This window comes from Myxine glutinosa, chromosome 6 (genome assembly GCF_964187855.1).
Source record: "Myxine glutinosa chromosome 6, kmMyxGlut1.1, whole genome shotgun sequence".
Taxonomy (NCBI): Eukaryota; Metazoa; Chordata; class Myxini; order Myxiniformes; family Myxinidae; genus Myxine; species Myxine glutinosa.
Window position 1 is genome coordinate 3,641,473 of NC_136266.1, and position 22,160 is coordinate 3,663,632.

Below are 22,160 nucleotides of genomic sequence, written 5' to 3' on the forward strand. Positions count from 1 at the left end.
GGAGAGGGGATGTTAAACAAAACTTATTATTCCAACTAAACCCACAGCGGGAGTATGCACTCTACTGAGTGGCGTTCTAGTTGATTATATCATACAGGTGATTATTGATTATACTGTTGCGGATCTCCAAACGTCGGCCTTCTCCTTACCAAGGGGTGATTAATCCCCTTGTCTTTGTACTCGCTGACGTGATCCAGGGATATCACGTTCCTTCCGGTGAGCGCTGAATAGGGTGGTAGGTCGAATTAGTCCTATGACCTAAGTACCAGCGCCTCCCGGGAAGCAAGGAAATAACCCCACCCGAACCACAGATTTAGTGGACACGCCGAGCGATAGCGAGCCGCGATTCGGGCCGTTAACAGGAACTAACCCGATTATTTTTTATTTTTTTTGTATACAGAGTCGAGGCTCGTGAAAGAGCTAACATTTATCAAACAAACAAATCAAACAAACAAGCAAACAAAGTATATAAAAAGGGGAGCGGTCGACAAGATGGGGAGAGAAGGGGAGGAAGCACACAAACACAACATTTGAGGGCAGGGACATCGGGAGATGTGTGGGAGGCAGAGGGCCTGGGGGGAGGCAGGATAGGCATAAAACGCAAGGACACCAAGGACTTCCAGGAAAGAAGACAAAAGTCACCTCAAAAAAGTGGATTTGGGGTGAAATTAGCGGGGGTAGAAAAGATCAAGGTTTTGGATTGGGGAAGATAAGAGATGGTGGTGAACAGCCGTTTTAAAGACCTGGAGGGAGGAGTGGGATTGAAGAGAGTGAGGGAGTTTGTTCCAGAGGCGGGAGAAAAGAGGAATGAAGGAGTGAAGGTGAGCAGAGAGTCTTGATTTTGGCAGTTTAACCATAAGAGGGTTGCAGGAAGATCTTGTGCGACCTGCAGGAATATTTGGGGGACAGAGCCCGGAGAGAGCTGGGGGAGCAAGGCCAGAGAGGAGTCGGTAGAAGACGGAAAGACCACCAACCTGCCTGCGGTGAGTAAGTGAAAGGCCCTTGGAGATAGCGTCATCGTGGGAGATTCCAATGATTCTCAACGCTTTGGTTTCAACAGCGTGAAGACGAGCTAGGTGTGAGGCAGGAGCACCAGCCCAGAGGGGAGAGCAGTATTCCATTGAGCTGCGGATGAAAGCCTTGTATGTGGTGAGGAGCTCAGGTGTGCCAAGGAAGGACTTCGCACGACGGAGGATGCCCAGTCGGCGACTGGCTTTGGAGGCCAGCTTGGAAATGTGGTTTTCCCAGGAAAGATCATGGCAGATAGTGAGACCCAAAAGCTTGAGTGACAGAACTTCTTGGAGAGGATTATTCAGAAAGAAGATGGGAGGGTTATCCAGTTGGTCTTTTCGGAGAGACATCGTAAGAGTGTGAGATTTGTCAGGATTGAAAGACATGTTCCACTTGTTTGCCCAGTCTGTGATTTTGTCCAGGTCTGCAGAGAGTGAGGAGGCTGCAGACTGCCGATCTGAGGGACGAGGAATGGAGCGGCAGAGAGTGGAGTCATCAGCAAAGAGATAGAGAGGATTTTCAAGAGAGTCAGAGAGATCATTGATGAAGACCAGAAAAAGCACAGGACCTAGAACACTGCCTTGGGGAACTCCAGCCTGAACAGGAAGAGGAGATGAGAGAAACCCATTCAGGGCCACACGTTGACTACGACGAGAGAGGACGTCCGCCAGCCATGCGTGGATATTTCCATGGATACCAAAGGAAGAGAGTTTGGTGAGCAGAGCGGGGTGCCAGACCATATTGAAGGCATGTGATATGTCGAGGGAGACAGCTCTAATTTCCTGTTTGGCATTGAGGACCTCCATCCATTGTTGAGACAGCAGAAGCAGCATGTCCAGAGTAGAGTGACCTGGTCTGAAACCAAATTGATGATCAGAGATCAAGCCATTGGAGAAGAGGAAAGATTTCATATCCGAAGCAATGATGCATTCCATGACTTTGCTGATAATTGGGAGAAGGCTGATTGGTCTGTAGTTGCTAGGATCTGTTTTTGCACCTTTTTGTGCAAAGCGGTGATGTTGGCTGATTTCCAAGCAGATGGCAGTTGACCTTGAGCAAAAGAGAGGGTGAAGAGAACAGAGAGAGGGAGTGAAAGAGCGGAAGAACAGGATTTTAGGACCCGTGGGCTGATGCCGTCAGGTCCAGTTGCAGAATCAGAGTCGAGGGTTGACAGAAACTTTTCCACCTTGTCAGGAGGAAAGGACACGGAGGCCAGGAGCAGCTGAGTACAACTGGGTATGGTGGGTAGAGAGAGGGATGGGTTTGGGACACAAAATTTAGAGGCAAACACAGAGTTGAGGCATTCAGCTTTTTCACGTGCGGAGTCAGCTGTGTAGCCGTTTGAGATAAGGGAGGTGATGGAGGGGGAACAAACACCAGAAACAGATTTGACCAGACGCCACCAGGATTTGGAAGATTGAGAAAGATAAGAGAGTTCGGTCTTGAGAATGGAGAGATATTGTTTCCTGGCTCTCAGCGCCCTGTGATATTGTTTTTGTTATTGTTATTGTTATTGTCTCAGCGTCCTGTGTGTTATTGCCCTGTGTTATCTCAGCGCCCTGTGTTATTGCTGATATTGTTTCCTAGATTGGAGCGGTTCCTAATCGTGCCATGCTTACCCAATGGAGAAATCACTAAGACGGTCGAATTTAGAGGAAACAGGAAGAACAAGTAATTTATTACACACACTTTGTACAATGAATAAGAAGAATAAGGAATGTACAGTGAAGAAGAAGAAGAAGAAGCAGATACACAGGGCAGCCTTATAACACTATAACAGTCTTAACTTATCCCTGGACAAGGGCCCGTTCACACTCAGACTCAGACTCACACGGGGTTTGTAGATGGTCGGGTTGAGGGTCCACAGATGGCGTCCACAGCTCGCTCCGGTCCCCGACTCGTACGGCGGTGAAGATGGTAGACGGCAGGCAAGATCTCTGCGTGTCGTTGGCGCGGATCGGACAATTATACGGGGGGATCGGTAAGCTGGGCAATTACACTGGCGTATGTAATAGATATATTGGCGCTTTATACGCTTTCCCAGTATAGTTCAATTCAATGCGCCGCTTTCCCAAGTCCTCTGCAATGCGCCGCTCCAGTAATGCGTTCACACGGCACGTCTTTTAACACAGGGCGCTCTCCAATCAGGCCTCTTTCAATAGTCCTTCACAGTCCTTATCACGTGGGTCCTCTGGCAAAGCGCAGTTCCTTTAGACCTCTCCCTTCTCATAACTGAGGTGGGGGCCTCGCGCAAAGGGTTTTATTGCCACGAGGGCGAACCCTCTGGAACCTCTAGCCACACCCTGTCAGGCGATGTCGCCTCAGCCCTGATTGGCTGGTGGCCCTTACCGTCCCCCTGCTGCCAATCCAGATCTCAGCCTCGCTGCCGCTCCACCCCCTTTTAGGGCCTACCTTGTGTCACTGGGCTAGTTCCAGCAAACCAGCAAACCAAGAGCAGCAAACACTGCTGGTCGCCAAAGCGTAACAAACTGCGAGCATCCCAAGCGTAACAAACTGCGAGCATCCCAAGCGTAACAAACTGCGAGTTGTCAAATGGGGCGCGGGATGTATTCTGCCCAACGAGGTGGAATTTGGAGCGTGGAGGCACAATGGAACGGGACCTACTCTTATTTGTTTTACACAACGCAGATGATAACTATTGGAAATGGCCTTATCTCACATATACTAAGAAATAACTAACGTTCTCAGGTGACCTACGTGTTGCATGTGGACTAACTACGGGGGCAGAACCTTTAACCTTTATTAATCAAATATGTACACTTTCAGAACCGCAACAATATCATACATATGATTATTGATTATGTCAAACAGAAGCTTATATTGAGCATACAGATTCTTATTGATTATAGCATACAGATGCTTATTGATTATATCATAGAGATGATTATTGATTATATCATAGAGATGATTATTGATTTTTATCATAGAGATGGTTATTGATTGTATCATACAGATGATTATTGATTATATAACCGATGATTATTGAGCATACAGATGATTATTGATTGTATTATACAGATGCTTATTGATTATATCATACAGATTCTTCTTGATTATATCATACAGATGCTTATTGATTATATCATACAGGTGATTATTGATTATATCATACAGATGCTTATTTATTATATCATAGAGATGATTATTGATTTTATCATACAGGTGATTATTGATTATATCATACAGATTCTTCTTGATTATATCATACAGATGCTTATTGATTGTATCATACAGATGCTTATTGATTATATCATACAGATGCTTAATGATTATATCATACAGATGCTTGTTGATTGTGTCATATAGATGATTATTGATTATATCATACAGATGCTTGTTGATTGTGTCATACAGATGATTATATCACAGATGATTATTGAGCACACAGATTTTTATTGATTATATCATACAGATGCTTATTGATTATATCATACAGATTCTTATTGATTATATCATACAGATGCATATTGATTATATCATACAGATGCATATTGATTATATCATAGACATGATTGTTGATTATATCATAGAGATGATTATTGATTATATCACACAGATTCTTATTGATTATATCATGCAGATGGTTATTTATTGTATCATGCAGATGCTTATTGATTGTATCATAGTGATGATTATTGATTGTATCATTCAGATAATTATTTATTGTGTCATACAGATGCTTATTGATTATATCATACAGACGATTATTGATTATATCATACAGGTGATTATTGATTATATCATACAGATGATTATTGATTATATCATACAGGTGATTATTGATTATATCATACACATGATTATTGATTATATCATACAGAAGCTTATTGATTATATCATACAGACGATTATTGATTATATCATACAGGTGATTATTGATTATATCATACAGATGATTATTGATTATATCATACAGATGCTTATTTATTATATCATAGAGATTATTATTGATTATATCATACCGGTGATTATTGATTACATCATACAGATGATTATTGATTATATCATACAGATGCTTATTTATTATATCATAGAGAGGATTATTGATTATATCATGGAGATGATTATTGATTTTATCATACAGACGATTATTGATTGTATCATAGACGATTATTGATTATATCATACAGATGATTATTGATAATATCATACAGATGATTATTGATTGTATCATACAGACGATTATTGATTATATCATACAGGTGATTATTGATTATATCATACAGATGATTATTGATTATATCATACAGATGCTTATTTATTATATCATAGAGATGATTATTGATTATATCATGGAGATGATTATTGATTTTATCATCCAGGTGATTATTGATTGTATCATACAGATGATTAATGATATCATACGGATGATTATTGATTATATCATAGAGATTATTATAATCATAGAGAAGATTATTGATTTTATCATGGAGATGCTTATTGATTGTATCATATAGATCCTTATTGATTATATCATACACATTCTTATTGATTCTATCATACAGATGGCGATTGATTGTATCATACAGATGATTATTGATTATATCACAGATGATTATTGAGCATACAGATTCTTATTGATTATATCATACAGATGCTTATTGATTATATCATGCAGATTCTTATTGATTATATCATACAGATGCATATTGATTATATCCTCGAAATGATTGTTGATTATATCATAGAGATGATTATTGATTATATCATCCAGATTCTTATTAATTATATCATGCAGATGGTTATTTATTGTATCATGCAGATGCTTCTTGATTGTGTCATAGAGATGATAATTGATTACCTCATACCTATGATTATTGATTGTATCATACAGATAATTATTGATTGTGTCATACAGATGATTATTGATTGTATCGTTCAGATAATTATTTATTGTGTCATACAGCTGATTATTCATTTTATCATACAGGTGATTATTGATTATATCATACATATGATTTTTGATTGTATCATTCAGATAATTATTTATTGTATCATACAGACGATTATTGATTTTATCATACAGGTGATTATTGATTATATCATACATATGATTATTGATTATATCATACAGAAGCTTATTGATTTTATCATACAGATGATTATTGATTACATCATAGAGATGATTATTGATTTTATCATACAGATGATTATTGATTATATCATGGAGATGATTCTTGATTATATCATACAGATGATTATTGATAATATCATACAGATGATTATTGATTGTATCATACAGACGATTAATGATTATATCATACAGGTGATTATTGATTATATCATACAGATGCTTATTTATTATATCATAGAGATGATTATTGATTATATCATGGAGATGATTATTGATTTTATCATACAGGTGATTATTGATCGTATCATCCAGATGATTATTGATTATCTTATACAGATGATTATTGATTATATCATAGAGATTATTATATCATAGAGAAGATTATTGATTTTACCATAGAGATGCTTTAATATTGATTGTATCCTATAGTTCCTCATTGATTATATCATACACATTGTTATTGATTATATTATACATATGCTCATTGATTATATCATAGAGATGATTATTGATTCCATCATACAGATGGTTATTGATTGTATCATACAGAAGATTATTGATTATATCACAGATGATTATTGAACATACAGACGATTCTTGATTTTATCATACAGATTCTTATTGATTATATCATACAGATGTATATTGATTATATTATAGAGATGATTGTTGATTATATCATAGATTCGTTTTGATTATATCATACAGATTCGTATTGATTATATCATGCAGATGGTTATTGATTGTATCATACAGATGATTATTGATTATATCACAGATGATTATTGAGCATACAGATTATTTTTGATTATATCATACAGATGCTTATTGATCATGTCATAGAGATGATTATTGATTATATCATACAGATGGTTATTGATTGTACCATGCAGATGATTACTGATTATATCACAGATGATTATTGAACATGCAGACGATTCTTGATTTTATCATACAGATTCTTATTGATTATATCATACAGATGTATATTGATTATATTATAGAGATGATTGTTGATTATATCATAGATTCGTTTTGATTATATCATACAGATTCGTATTGATTATATCATGCAGATGGTTATTGATTGTATCATCCAGGTGCTTATTGATTATGACATGCAGATGGTTATTGATTATATCATCGAGATGATTATTGATTATATCGTACATATTGGTGATCCGATAAATACTACGGACAATGCTGATAAATACTGATGTGACTGAACAACCTATGCCCATGACGCAGGTAGTCAACCAACCGACTCGAGGTAATGTATTATTGGACAAGATTGCTCCTATTGCTTATGGAGACCATCGATTGTTGTTGTCTACCATAATGAGTCAATTCGACCCATGAAATCAATAAAGTTTGCTCCGTGACCTTTTTTTGATTCCTCCATGCGAGTGTTCGCTCACTGGGTTACCAGCATCAATAGGATGAGCTGGAATGTCCTGATGATCCTAAAGAATGTACTGATGATCGTTGTCTCTCGGGAAAGACAGTCTCTAAAACCCTCCTACCTACTTTCTCAACAATCCTCTCGAAGAAGTTCTGTCACTCAAGCTTTTGGGTCTCACTATCTGCCATGATCTTTCCTGGGAAAACCACATTTGCAAGCTGGCCTCCAAAGCCAGTCGTCGACTGGGCATCCTCCATTGTGCGAAGTCCTTTCTGAGCTCCTCACCACATACAAGGCTTTCATCCACAGCTCAATGGATTACAACTCTCTCTCCTCTGGGCTGGCATTCCTGCCTCACACCTAGCTCGTCTTCACCCTGTTGAAACCAAAGCGTTCAGAATCATTGGAATCTCCTACGATGAAGCTAACTCCGAGGGCCTTTCACTCACACACCGCAGGCAGGTTGGTGGTCTTTCTGTCCTCTACCGACTCCTCTCCGGCCTTGCTCCCCCAGCTCTCTCTGTGCTCTGCCCCCCAAATATTCCTTCAGGAAGCACAAGATCTACCAGCAACCCTCTTCTGGTGAAACTAACAAAATCAAGACTTTCTGCTCACCTTCACTCTTTCATTCCTCTTTTCTACCGCTTCTGGAACAAACTCCCTCACTCTCTTCAATCCCTCTCCTCCCTCCAGGTCTTTAAAACAGCTGTTCACCACCATCTCTTATAATCTTCCCCCATCCAAAACCTTGATCTTTTCTATTCTACCCCCGTTAAAACACCCCAAATCCGCCTCTTTCAATCTCCGACTTCATTCCTGAAATTCCTAGTAGTGTCAATTTGTTTTATGCCGTGTACCCCCCTCCCCCTACCCATCCCCCCCCCCCCCCCCCCACTCCCACGTCCCTGTTCTCTCCTGTTGTTGTGCTTGTGTGTTTCTCTCTCTCCCCCCCGCTTGTCTCCCTTTCATTGCATGTGTTATGTGTCTGTGAATGTTTTCATGTTTAATGTGTTAGCTCTTACACGAGCCTCGATTCTGTATACAAAAAAAAAAAAAAAAAAAATTTTTTTGTAAATTTCATTTTTTTTCATAATAATATTTTTCCTCAAAATCAATTTTTCATATTACAAGGTGTCGATATCAGCAATTTTAACCGAGATCACTGTGAAGTGTAAAGCTACAAACAAGCCATGGCTTAACAATGCCATACGCAACGACGACGCGTGTGTGTGTGTGTGTGTATGTGTGTGTGTGTGTGTGTGTGTGTGTGTGTGTGTGTGTGTGTGTGTGTGTGTGTGTGTGTGTGTGTGTGTGTGTGTATGTGTGTGTGTGTGTGTGTGTGTGTGTGTGTGTGTGTGTGTGTGTGTATGTGTGTGTGTGTGTGTGTGTGTGTGTGTGTGTGTGTGTGTGTGTGTGTGTGTGTGTGTGTGTGTGTATGTGTGTGTGTGTGTGTGTGTGTGTGTGTGTGTGTGTGTGTGTGTGTGTGTGTATATGTGTGTGTGTGTGTGTGTGTGTGTGTGTGTGTGTGTGTGTGTGTGTGTGTGTATATGTGTGTGTGTGTGTGTGTGTGTGTGTGTATGTGTGTGTGTGTGTGTGTGTGTGTGTGTGTGTGTGTGTGTGTGTGTGTGTGTGTGTGTGTGTGTGTGTGTGTGTGTGTGTATGTGTCTGTTTCTGTGGTTCTGGACACGAATGCACGGTGCTTCCAAAACAGACCTTGATCCGTTCAATATGAGTACACTCTCTCGTATCGTGAGCGTGCAGTAATACCAGACGAGCAGGAAGTTCAGCAAAGTATCCAAGGCCCTGAAACGACAAGATTAATAATTCCAATAATTCAAAAACAAAACTCCACGTTCCACCGCCTTTCACCGGGCTCCCCCACAACTGTCAAAAACAAATTGTGATATACACCTTCCATCTGCACTTGCTAACAACCACCGTGATCACACACATCTTCGTTTGGCTCAATAGCCATGTGCATACTTGCCTAAACCAGGCCAAACTATACTGAACCAGGTAGAGGCTCTCATGTAGATTGGCTAAACCAGCTCAAAATGTACTGAACCAGGAAGAGGCTCTACTGCAGATCGGCTAAACCAGATCAAACTATACTGAACCAGGTAGAGGCTCTCATGCAGATGGGCTAAACCAGATCAAACTGTACTTAACCAGGTAGAGGCTCTCATGTAGATTGGCTAAACCAGATCAAACTGTACGGAACCAGGGAGATGCTCCTAAAGCAGATAGTCTCTGTATAAAATGGAACTAAACGCACACACATGTGTACCCACTCACTTGTGAGAGTTCCAGAGGCGGAGTGCCAGTGTGAGTAAGAAGCACGTGCATGTCAGGTAGAGTTTGAAGTTTTCATATTCGACCTTGTAGGAGAATCTGAACAAAGGGAAAGGAATCTGACATGTGTGGATCATCAGGTAATGCTGATCATGCATACACTACATGGCCAAAAGTATGTGGACACCCGAACATCACACCCGTTTGTGCTCGTCGAAAATCTCATTCCAAAATCATGGGCATTAATATGGAGTTGGTCGCCCCTTTGCTGTTATAACAGCCTCCACTCTTCTGGGAAAGCTTTCCACTAGATGTTGGAACATTGCTGTGGGGATTTGCTTCCATTCAGCCACAAGAGCATTAGTGAGGTCCTGCACTGATGTTGGGCGATTAGGCCTGGCTCGCAGTCGGCGTTCCAATTCATCCCAAAGGTGTTCGATGGGGTTGAGGTTAGGGCTCTGTGCAGGTCAGTCAAGTTCTTCCACACTGATCTCGACAAACCATTTCTGTATGGACTTCGCTTTGTGCACGGGGGCATTGCCATGCTGAAACAGGAAAGGACGTTCCCCAAACTGTTGCCACAAAGTTGGAAGGACACAATCGTCTAGAATGTCATTGTATGCTGTAGCGTTAAGATTTCCCTTCACTGGAACTAAGAGCCCGAACCATGAAAAACAGCCCCAGACCATTATTCCTCCTCCACCAAACTTTACAGTTGGCACAATGCATTCGGGCAGGTAGCGTTCCCCTAGCATCTGCCAAACCCAGAGTCGTCCTTCGGACTGCCAGTTGGTGAAGCGTGATTCATCACTCCAGAGAACGCATTTCCACTGCTCCAGAGTCCAATGGCGGCGAGCTTCACTCAACTCCAGCCGACGCATAGCATTGCGCATGGTGATGTTCGGCTCATGTGCGGCTGCTCGGCCATGGAAACCCATTTCATGAAGCTCCCGAGGAACAGTTGTTGTGCTGACGCTGCTTCCAGAGGCAGTTTGGACCTTGGTAGTGAGTGTTGCAACTGAGGACAGACGATTTTTATGCGCTCCACTCTTCAGCACTCGGCAGTCCCGTTCTGTGAGCTTGTGTGGCCTACCACTTCACGGCTGAGCTGTTGTTGCTCCTAGACGTTTCCACTTCACAATAACAGCACTTACAGTTGACTGGGCAGCTCTAGCAGGGCAGAAATTTGAGGAACTGACTTGTTGGAAAGGTAGCATCCAATAACGGTGACACGTTGAAAGTCACTGAGCTCTGCAGTACGGCCCATTCTACTGCCAATGTTTGTCTATAGAGATTGCATGGCTGTGTGCTTGATTATATACCTGTCAGCGATGGGTGTGGCTGAAACAGCCGAATCCCCTAATTAGAAGGGGTGTCCGCATACTTTTGGCCATGTCGTGTATTTAAAGGTTATTGGTTTGTCAGTTTCAATATCACATTATTTTTAATAATAATAACAATTATTATTATTATTACCATGCACCCGTGAAGCGAAAATCAGCGTTAGGCGATCGATTGCGTACGTGTCTGCATTTTTGAAATTCATTTTCTCAGAAACCGTTGGTCCGATTGCCATGAAATTTTACCATAGGAGCGCCTCCGCCTGCAGAAATTTTTTATTCATAATTATGACGTTATAGGTCACGTGGTACGGACGCCATATTGGAACAACGTTACATCTCTTAAACCGATCCCTGGAAAAAAATGAAACATGGCTCAATGTCAAGCTCTCCCCATGGGAAATAAGATGTGTTAATAATGATGTCATCAGTACCTTCATTATGACGTCATAATTCAACAAGTATAATGCTTCATCCAATCAATATGAATTTTTTTTCTCTGCAACTGTTATTTTCTACAACTAATGGACACTAAATTATTCACCATAGGGGGCGTCTCCTTCTGTAGAATATCGCAATGATAATTATGACGTCATAGGTCACTTGACACAGGCGCCATCTTGGAAAAACCAAAAAACGTTGCACCTCTATATCTCCAAAACCACTCCATGGAAAATTTGAAACGTGGCTCATTGTAAAGAACTCCATGTGGGAAATAAGTGTTGTTAACGTCATTGGTGCCATAATTATGACGTCATAATTAGACAGGGACAGCGCTTAATATGATGATTTTGAAATTTATTGTGCGTGATCTATGCAACAATTACATTAGAGAATATAAATTTATGATGTCATCACTCACGTGGTCTGGCAGCCATATTGAATCAAAGAAAAAAAACCCTTCAAAAACAGTCGAGTTGGCTCACAACAAGTTGATTGCACAGGGTAAGTATTCTATTAATATAATTGGTTCACGAGTTATCAAACAGAGTGACCACTATATTCGTCATGGGTGTGTGTCTGTCTGTGTGTGTGTGTCTGTCCGCAGCATAACTACCCGATGATATCATCAGATCTTGATGAAACTTTGGTGGGAGGTTGATATCATGATCGAGTTGTGTCCTGCCTAGAGTGGGCGTATTGCGCCCATTGTGGGCGGAGCCACGCCCGAAAAAGATGTCTTTTTAGGGGGTAATCGATTTCAAGCTACATCTTCTCCGAGGGGTTTGGTGGAATCTGACAGGGGTTTCGATATTTGGTTAGGCCAATGTCATGTGTCTAGCCCCACAGAGCTCGATTTTTCATTTTTCTTTTTTTTTTTTCATTTTCTTTCTTTTTTTTGTTCATTTTTTCAATTTTTTTTATTTTTATTTTTTCATTTTTTTTCTTCATTTTTTCATTTTTTTTTCCACAAAGTATTCACACCCCTTGACCTTTTTCACTTTTTTTTTGTTACAGCCTGAATTTAAAATGGATTAAATTGAGATTTGTTTTGTCACTGATCTGCACATAATATCCCATAATGTCAAAGTGGAATTTTTTTACAGCGTAGCCTGTAGGGAAAAGCCGTCTAGAACAGTTATTGTATGTATGTATGTATGTATGTATGTATGTATGTATGTATGTATGTATATATGTATGTATGTATGTATGTATGTATGTATGTCCCTCACAAACGTACACCAATCAGAGCTGAGGATCTGGTCATATGGCAGGGGTGATGTGATGTGATTACGTCTGATGTCATTACGACGGTACGGCGGCTGACTCCACACACCGCCATTTTTATTTATATGCCGTCCAGGCCAAACATATCGTCGAACCTGTCATATATCACAATCGCCATGCTCTACCTTCACGTTTTTCATTCAGTGTGAAACACAAACAAACCGATTGTTAAAATGACCATCAAATATCGAAAGCATCGGCATTACGGCTCTTCCAACAATACGGTACGTATAGGCCTTAGGCTTCATGCCTTCATGCCTCACCTTCAGGCTGCTTCGGATAAATTAGCCCAGGTTCATTATTACAGTAGTACAGGTATTGTTTTCGTAATAATAGCTTTAATAATAGTATAGTAAATATAATTGTAACACTGCAATCCCTTTGTGATGACTGCAGAGTTACTGGATTGAGGCGGTGTATGGTTGGTTCATTGTTGACTCGAAACATATATAATAAACTCGTGTCTCAATGAATCTCTTCACTTCCATGGTGACAGACAGATTAAAGACTTGGAGTATTTCAAAAAATATTTAATACCGTAATTACATTATAGAAAGAAACACACCTTTCTATTTAAGGTCCCACAGTTGACAGTGCATGTGACGAGCAGAAACACTACCATGAAGTTCAAGCAACTGTCTGTAGAACTCCGAGGTAGAATTGTGAGGAGGCCTAGATCTGGGGAAGCGTATAAAATAATTTTTAGAGTGTTGAAAGTTCCCAAGAGCAAAATGAGCTCCATCATTAGAAAATGGAAAGAATATGGAACGACCCAGACTCTTCCTAGAGCTGGCCATCCGACCAAACAGAGCAACCAGGCAAGAAGAACCTTTGTCAGGGAGGTGCCCAAGAACCCAATGAGCACTCTGACAGAACTACAGAGTTCCTTGGCTGAGATGGGAGAACCTGCCAGGACCTGAAACACCAAGTGACTCTGGTTCTGTGCAAACAGCTTCAATTATCTTACTATAATTCACCAAATGTCCGTCCGTCTGTGCGTTCCCAGGTACCGCAAAAACGGCTCAACTGATCGCAACAATATTTTGGGTGGGTATTCCTGGGACCCCTGGGAGTAAAAAAGGCTATATTGTTTTTCCAATTTTTTCAATTTTTCAAATTTTCCAGTTTTTCCAAACACGATTGAATAATATTTACCGATATGAACAGTAATGTGGCTTTTATTGAAATTCTACAAATACTGTTTAGAACTTTAGATTTTGATGAGAATTACGAACCTGAAGCAAATGCGGAAGTGGACAGATGACGGCAATGCGCGGGTTTGATAATATCCCAATACAACCGTCATTCAATCGTAATGTTAAATCGTTAAACGTTAATCGTGTTCATCGTTTTGTTGAAGTATCAATTGATGATTGGAATTGAGTGAATACAATTACGATTTTGAATTCGTAATTGTATTCACCCAACCGTACGGAACTTCACATCAGGATTTAAATATTTGTTTATGTCACGAATGTTGTTAAAAGTTTATTTTTTATATTAATGTTATTGAATTTGTGATGGAGTTATGCTGTTTGGAATGAAAAAAGAGATATCGTGTTCAAGGGAATGATGGAATGCCGTGACGGTTTCTACTTTCTAAACGTGAAATTCGCGGATCGCCATATGCCGATTCTCCATTGACTGGGTATGGAACAAACGTACCTGTTTGTTTGCCAACGGGTACGTTTTTCATGGAAGTCCTTCACGAACCTGCTGTCCATGTCTGACGTGTGACTGAAGGTGCTACAGGAATGTGGAATTTATTGGTTTCGTGCTTTAGCATTCGTCGTTTCTGCATTGTCTGTTTGCTTCTGGCCTCCAACCCGTGCCTAGCACGGGTACCTCACTCGTCCCTATAATGACCAGAAGAAATAGTCACATGTTCGACAGATTAGTTTGTGTGAATTGTTTGTTCAAAAAAATATTACACAGGAAAGAGAAAGGTGCACGAAATTGAAACATTTGAGCGGGACACCAGACTGAAGGACGCTGCTTGTTGGAAAATATCAGAGGAGGATTTGATAGTTAAGGATGCTGTTTATCCATCATTCAAAATGTCTTTCAGCCTACCTGAGTAAAGCAAACCTGAAAACAACGACACCTTCGCCAAGTGTAACAACACCTGAGATATATGAGTCAGCATTCTACAGCTTCGTCCAAGAAATAGACTGACATGATGTTCAACAAGAGAGCCCTCTTGCTTTCAAAGCGAGTACAGCAATACAAAGCTCAGCTTCAAGCTGACATAGATAGTGAACACGACCCGAGTACCAGACTGCGACCGCGGCTGGAAAAACACTACACGGTCCAGCAGTTTCATTCATTGTGCAACACGGACAAGGCCAGTCTTCCATTGTATTGAGCAGCACCGTAACCATGGGTGATGCCACCCAGGCTGCGAGAACAAAATATCTCAAAAAGTTGTGGACGGATTTGGACCAAACTTGTTGGACCGGTTGTGTGTCTGACAAGGATCATTCGATTCAATTTTGGTGAAGATCTGAATATGGATTCGGATATGAAAATTGTTTAATTTTTAAGGAAATTTTGATTCTTCACAATTGAGTGACATGGCCAACCAGGCAGAGGTATGCTCCCTACCAGGCGGAGGTATGCTCTCTACCAGGCGGAGGTATGCTCCCTACCAGGCGGAGGTATGCTCTCTACCAGGCGGAGGTATGCGCTCTACCAGGCGGAGGTATGCTCTCTACCAGGTGGAGGTATGCTCTCTCTACCAGGCGAAGATATGCTCGCTACCAGGCGGAGGTATGCTCTCTACCAGGCGGAGGTATGCGCTCTACCAGGCGGAGGTATGCGCTCTACCAGGCAGAGGTATGCTCTCTACCAGGCTGAGGTATGCGCTCTACCAGGCGGAGATATGCGCTCTACCAGGCGGAGGTATGCTCCCGACCAGGCGGCGGTATGCGCTCTACGAGGCGGAGGTATGCTCTCTACCAGGCGGAGGTATGCACTCTACCAGGCGGAGGTATGCTCTCTACCAGGTGGAGGTATGCGCTCTACCAGGCGGAGGTATGCTCTCTACCAGGCGGAGGTATGCGCTCTACCAGGCGGAGAGTATGCTCTCTCTACCAGGCGAAGATATGCTCGCTACCAGGCGGAGGTATGCTCTCTACCAGGCGGAGAGTATGCGCTCTACCAGGCGGAGGTATGCGCTCTACCAGGCGGAGGTATGCGCTCTACCAGGCAAAGGTATGCTCTCTACCAGGCTGAGGTATGCGCTCTACCAGGCGGAGATATGCGCTCTACCAGGCGGAGGTATGCTCCCGACCGGGCGGCGGTATGCGCTCTACGAGGCGGAGGTATGCTCTCTACCAGGCGGAGGTATGCACTCTACCAGGCGGAGGTATGCTCTCTACCAGGCGGAGGTATGCGCTCTACCAGGCAGAGGTATGCGCTCTACCAGTCGGAGGTATGCGCTCTACCAGGTGGAGGTATGCGCTCTACCAGGCTGAGGTATGCGCTCTACCAGGCGGAGATATGCGCTCTACCAGGCGGAGGTATGCGCTCTACCAGGCAGAGGTATGCACTCTACCAGTCGGAGGTATGCGCTCTACCAGGTGGAGGTATGCGCTCTACCAGGCTGAGGTATGCGCTCTACCGGGTGGAGATATGCGCTCTACCAGGCGGAGGTATGCTCCCGACCAGGCGGAGGTATGCGCTCTACGAGGCGGAGGTATGCTCTCTACCAGGCGGAGGTATGCTCGCTACCAGGTGGAGGTATGCGTTCTACCAGGCGGAGGTATGCTCTCTACCAGACGGAGGTATGCGCTCTGCCAGGTGGAGGTATGCGCTCTACGAGGCGGAGGTATGCTCTCTACCAGGCGGAGGTATGCGCTCTACCAGGCGGAGGTATGCTCTCTACCAGGTGGAGGTATGCGCTCTACCAGGCGGAGGTATGCGCTCTACCAGGCGGAGGTATGCTCTCTACCAGACGGAGGTATGCGCTCTGCCAGGCGGAGGTATGCGCTCTACCAGGCGGAGGTATGCGCTCTACCAGGCAGAGGTATGCGCTCTACCAGGCAGAGGTATGCACTCTACTGAGTGCCGTTCTAGTTACCCTGCGCTCGCGAAGCGAAATTCGAGGTTAAGCATTCGTTGCGTACGTGTGCCGTACGTGTGCCGTACGTGTGCCGTGTGTGCATTTTTAAAATTCATTTTCTCGGCAACCGCTGGTCCGATTGACACGAAATTTTACCATAGGAGGGCTGTCGCCTGTATAAATTTTGCATTCATAATTATGACGTCATATGTCACGTGGTGGGGACGCCATCTTGGAAAAACGTTACTCCTCTATATCTCCCAAAACTGAGGGAGGCTGTTCCGGTGTTTGGAGTGTAAGCTGTTTCAGTGTTTGGTGTGTAAGCTGTTTCAGTGTTTGGAGTGTAAGCTGTTCCGGTATATGGCGTGTAAGCTCTTTCAATGTTTGGAGTGTTAGTTGGTTCAGTGTTTGGAGTGTAAAATATTTCAATGTCTGGAGTGTGAGCTGGTTCAGTGTTTGGAGTGTAAGATGCTTCAGTGTTTGGAGTGTAAGCTGGTTCAGTTCTTGGAGTGTAAGCTGGTTCAGTGTTTGGAGTGTAAGCCGGTTCAGTGTTTGGAGTGTAAGCTGGTTCAGTGTTTGGAGTGTAAGCTGGTTCAGTGTTTGGAGTGTCAGCTGGTTCAGTGTTTGGAGTGTAAGCTGGTTCAGTGTTTGGAGTGTAAGCTGGTTCAGTGTTTGGAGTGTAAGCTGGTTCAGTTCTTGGAGTGTAAGCTGGTTCAGTGTTTGGAGTGTAAGCCGGTTCAGTGTTTGGAGTTTAAGCTGGTTCAGTGTTTGGAGTGTAAGCTGGTTCAGTGTTTGGAGTGTCAGCTGGTTCAGTGTTTGGAGTGTAAGCTGGTTCAGTGTTTGGAGTGTAAGCTGGTTCAGTGTTTGGAGTGTAAGCTGGTTCAGTGTTTGGAGTGTAAACTGGTTCTGTTTGGAGTGGAAGCTGATTCAGTGTTTGGAGTGTAAGCTGGTTCAGTGGTTGGAGTGTAAGCTGGTTCAGTGGTTGGAGTGTAAGCTGGTTCAGTGTTTGGAGTGTAAGCTGGTTCAGTGTTTGGAGTGTAAGCTGGTTCAGTGTTTGGAGTGTAAGCTGGTTCAGTGTTTGGAGTATAAGCTGGTTCAGTGTTTGGAGTGTAAGCTGGTTCAGTGTTTGGAGTGTAAGTCGGTTCAGTGTTTGGAGTGTAAACCGGTTCAGTGTTTGGAGTGTAAGCTGGTTCAGTGTTTGGAGTGTAAGCCGGTTCAGTGTTTGGAGTGTAAACCAGTTCAGTGTTTGGAGTGTAAGCTGGTTCAGTGTTTGGAGTGTAAGGCGGTTCAGTGTTTGGAGTGTAAGCTGGTTCAGTGTTTGGAGTGTAAGCTGGTTCAGTGTTTGGGGTGTAAGCTGGTTCAGTGTTTGGAGTGTAAGCTGGTTCAGTGTTTGGAGTGTAAGCTGGTTCAGTGTTTGGGGTGTAAGCTGGTTCAGTGTTTGGGGTGTAAGCTGGTTCAGTGTTTGGAGTGTAAGCTGGTTCAGTGTTTGGAGTGTAAGCTGGTTCAGTGTTTGGAGTTTAAGCTGGTTCAGTGTTTGGAGTGTAAGCTGGTTCAGTGTTTGGAGTGTAAGCTGGTTCAGTGTTTGGAGTGTAAGCTGGTTCTGTTTGGAGTGGAAGCTGATTCAGTGTTTGGAGTGTAAGCTGGTTCAGTGGTTGGAGTGTAAGCTGGTTCAGTGTTTGGAGTGTAAGCTGGTTCAGTGTTTGGAGTGTAAGCTGGTTCAGTGTTTGGAGTGTAAGCTGGTTCAGTGTTTGGATGTTAAAATGTACTGCTCAGGGTGCATTATGGTACTTGGCCTGCTTGCTGAATAAAGTGACGTTTAGATTTCCCAGCACGAGGGACAGGTACGTCCTGTGGGTGAGACACAGGTACATGATGAGACACTTGGTATAGGCTCATGAAATGGAGTTGAGAGTGCATTTATTTATTTGTCTCCATCAGGTAATAATTGTTCATTTTTATTTCTCAACGGTGTAGAGAGTGTTATTATATTCTCATTCAAACAGTTAAATTCCCATTTCAAAAAATCTCAAGATTCCAAAATGTGATTTGTTTCAGATTTCGTCTTCTCACTGGAGATGTTACTTATTCAGGGAATGTCCTGATGATGGTGTCAATTTTAGGGATTAAGGTCCAGTTATACAAGGGGGACCGAGGTAGCGAGGGGAGGGGGAGTGTGAGGGTGAGGGTTATGGGAGAGGAGAGGGAGGATGTTAGGGTGAGGGTTATGGGAGAGGGGAGGGAGGGTGTGAGGGTGAGGGTTATGGGAGAGGAGAGCGAGGATGTTAGGGTGAGGTTTAATGGAGAGGAGAGGAAGGGTGTTAGGGTGAGGTTTAACGGAGAGGAGAGGAAGGACGTTAGGGTGAAGTTTAATGGAGAGGAGAGGAAGGGTGTTAGGGTGAGGTTTAACGGAGAGGAGAGGAAGGACGTTAGGGTGAGGTTTAATGGAGAGGAGAGGAAGGGTGTTAGGGTGAGGTTTAACGGAGAGGAGAGGAAGGACGTTAGGGTGAAGTTTAATGGAGAGGAGAGGAAGGGTGTTAGGGTGAGGTTTAACGGAGAGGAGAGGAAGGGTGTTAGGGTGAGGTTTAACGGAGAGGAGAGGAAGGACGTTAGGGTGAAGTTTAATGGAGAGGAGAGGAAGGGTGTTAGGGTGAGGTTTAACGGAGAGGAGAGGAAGGGTGTTAGGGTGAGGTTTAACGGAGAGGAGAGGAAGGGTGTTAGGGTGAGGTTTAATGGAGAGGAGAGGAAGGGTGTTAGGGTGAGGTTTAACGGAGAGGAGAGGAAGGGTGTTAGGGTGAGCGTTATGGGAGAGGAGAGGGAGGATGTTATGGTGAGGGTTATGGGTGAGGAGAGGAAGGGTGTTCGGGTGAGGGTTAAGGGAGAGGAGAGGGATGATGTTAGGGTGAGGGTTGTGGGAGAGGCGAGGGAGGATGTTAGGGTGAGGTTATGGTAGAGAAGAGGGAGGGTGTTAGGGTGAGGTTTATGGGAGAGGAGAGGAAGGGTGTTAGGGTGAGGTTTAATGGAGAGGAGAGGAAGGGTGTTAGGGTGAGGTTTAACGGAGAGGAGAGGAAGGGTGTTAGGGTGAGGTTATGGTAGAGAAGAGGGAGGGTGTTAGGGTGAGGTTTATGGGAGAGGAGAGGGAGGATGCCAGTACAACCCTGTGGATGTGTAACGTTCATTTCCACCTCTTATATTACATGAGAATGTGCGACACCGTATAATGTTGCAAAATTAAAAATTCTTGTTGCATCATAGAATTTAACTTTCTCAATGATATACAATTCAACATTTTTCGAACTGCGAACTTATTAATTTGAAATTGCAGATATGTTTAACAATATAAAGTAAACTTAAATATAATTTTTTTTTTGAAAATCACAGCATTACAAAAGAATAGACATATCTATGACGTCACATTAAATCCCCACTGACGAGGTTAATAATTAGGCTTGGAAACCTGGAACAAAAACACAAGAAAATAAAAGGACAAATGTTTCCTGGAGAAGGTCTCAAACACCTGTGTCATGTGATCAAGGTGTAATAGATCATTTAAAATGGCAAGAGGTGAATGTCTTACTGCATTGCTAATATATTGGGCATTTCATAAGATATCATAGAACACATCCCGACAAACAAGCACCTCCATCATAATAATCCTAATCATCATCATCGGCATTATAATCATCACCGTCATCATCATCATCATCGTCGTCGTCGTCGTCGTCGTCATCATAAACATCATCATCATTATCAAAATCATCGGCATCATCATAATCAGCATCGTCGTCATCATCATTATCAAAATCACCGGCATCATCATCATAATCATCAGCATCGTCGTTATCATCATAATCAAAATCAGCATCGTCACCATCGTCATCATCATCGTCGTCGTCGTCATCATAAGCATCATCGTCATCATCATCATCATTATCAAAATCATCGGGCGCAGCATCATCGTCATCATCATCATCATCGTCGTTGTTGTTGTCATCATAATCATCATCGTCATCATCATTATTATCAAAGTTGTCGGCATCATCATCATAATCATCATCATTGTCGTCATCATCATCATTATCGAAATCATCAACATCATCATAATCATCGTCGTCATCATCATAATTATCAAAATCATCGTCATCATCATCTTCATCGTCATCGTCATCGTCGTCATAATCATCGTCATCATCATCATATCATCATATCATCCTCCTCCACCCCATAATCATCCTCCTCCTTCACCACAACCATTATCGTGTTCCACAACCATCCCAAGCCAAAGATCAGGATACAGTCAGAAAAACAAGTGGAAAAAATTCACATCAATGTATAAACAGGAAGAGGTGTGAAAATGGTCGATGTGTCATAAAAATAAAACACGTCACAACAAGATGTTTTGAGACATACCCGCTGTGTTTGGGCAGAAAACCTTCCATTTCACGCAATTTGTTGTCACGTTGTTGGATTTGGACTCTCAGAGCATCTGCCTCGGGGGTGTGTTCGCATCGCTGCCTGAAAACAATGTCAATCACTTGCAAGGTGGTGAGCAACTTCTGTCACCTGCATGGTGGTGAACGTCAGTCAATCGCAAGGTTAACAACGTGATCATCCCTAACCCTAACCCTAACCCTAACAACTCTGTCTAACCCAAGCCCCAACCCCAACTCCAACCATAACCCTAAGCCGAACAACCCTAACCCCAACCCCAACCCAAACCTTAAGCATAATAACCCTAACCCAAGCCATAACCCCAACCCTAACCCAAACCATAAGCCTAACAACCATAACCCTGACCCTAACCCTAACCCTAACCATAACAACTCCAACCCTAACCCTAACCCCAACCCAAACCCAAACCCTAACCCTAACAACCCTAACCCTCACAACCCTAACCTTAACCCTAACAACCCTAACCCAAACAACGCTCACAACCCTAACCCTAACAACCCTAACCCTAACAACCCGAACCCTAACAACCCTAACCCTAACAACCCTAACCCTAACAACCCTAACCTTAACAACCCTAACCTTAACAACCCTAACCCTAACAACCCTAACCCTAACAACCCTAACCTTAACAACCCTAACCTTAACAACCCTAACCCTAACAACCCTAACCCTAACAACCGTAACCTTAACAACCCTAACCTTAACAACCCTAACCCTAACAACCCTAACCCTAACAACCCTAACCCTAACAACCCTAACCCTAACAACCCTAACCCTAAC

General features: G+C 42.8%; 1 protein-coding gene across 2 annotated transcripts in view; it reads right to left on the reverse strand.

The window, feature by feature from the left end:
* The window catches only part of LOC137429547 (transmembrane protein 120A-A-like), a 184,594-nt gene that overhangs the window by 85,402 nt on the left and 77,032 nt on the right, over positions 1–22,160 (reverse strand). For both annotated transcript variants that reach the window (XM_078779564.1, XM_078779563.1), the window contains exons 3-6: positions 21,339–21,443; positions 18,720–18,779; positions 9,804–9,899; positions 9,222–9,311 (exon numbers count right to left, since the gene is read on the reverse strand). In XM_078779564.1, coding sequence (XP_078635690.1) covers positions 9,222–9,311; positions 9,804–9,899; positions 18,720–18,779; positions 21,339–21,443 — 351 coding nt within the window. The remainder of the gene's footprint in view (positions 1–9,221; positions 9,312–9,803; positions 9,900–18,719; positions 18,780–21,338; positions 21,444–22,160) is intronic.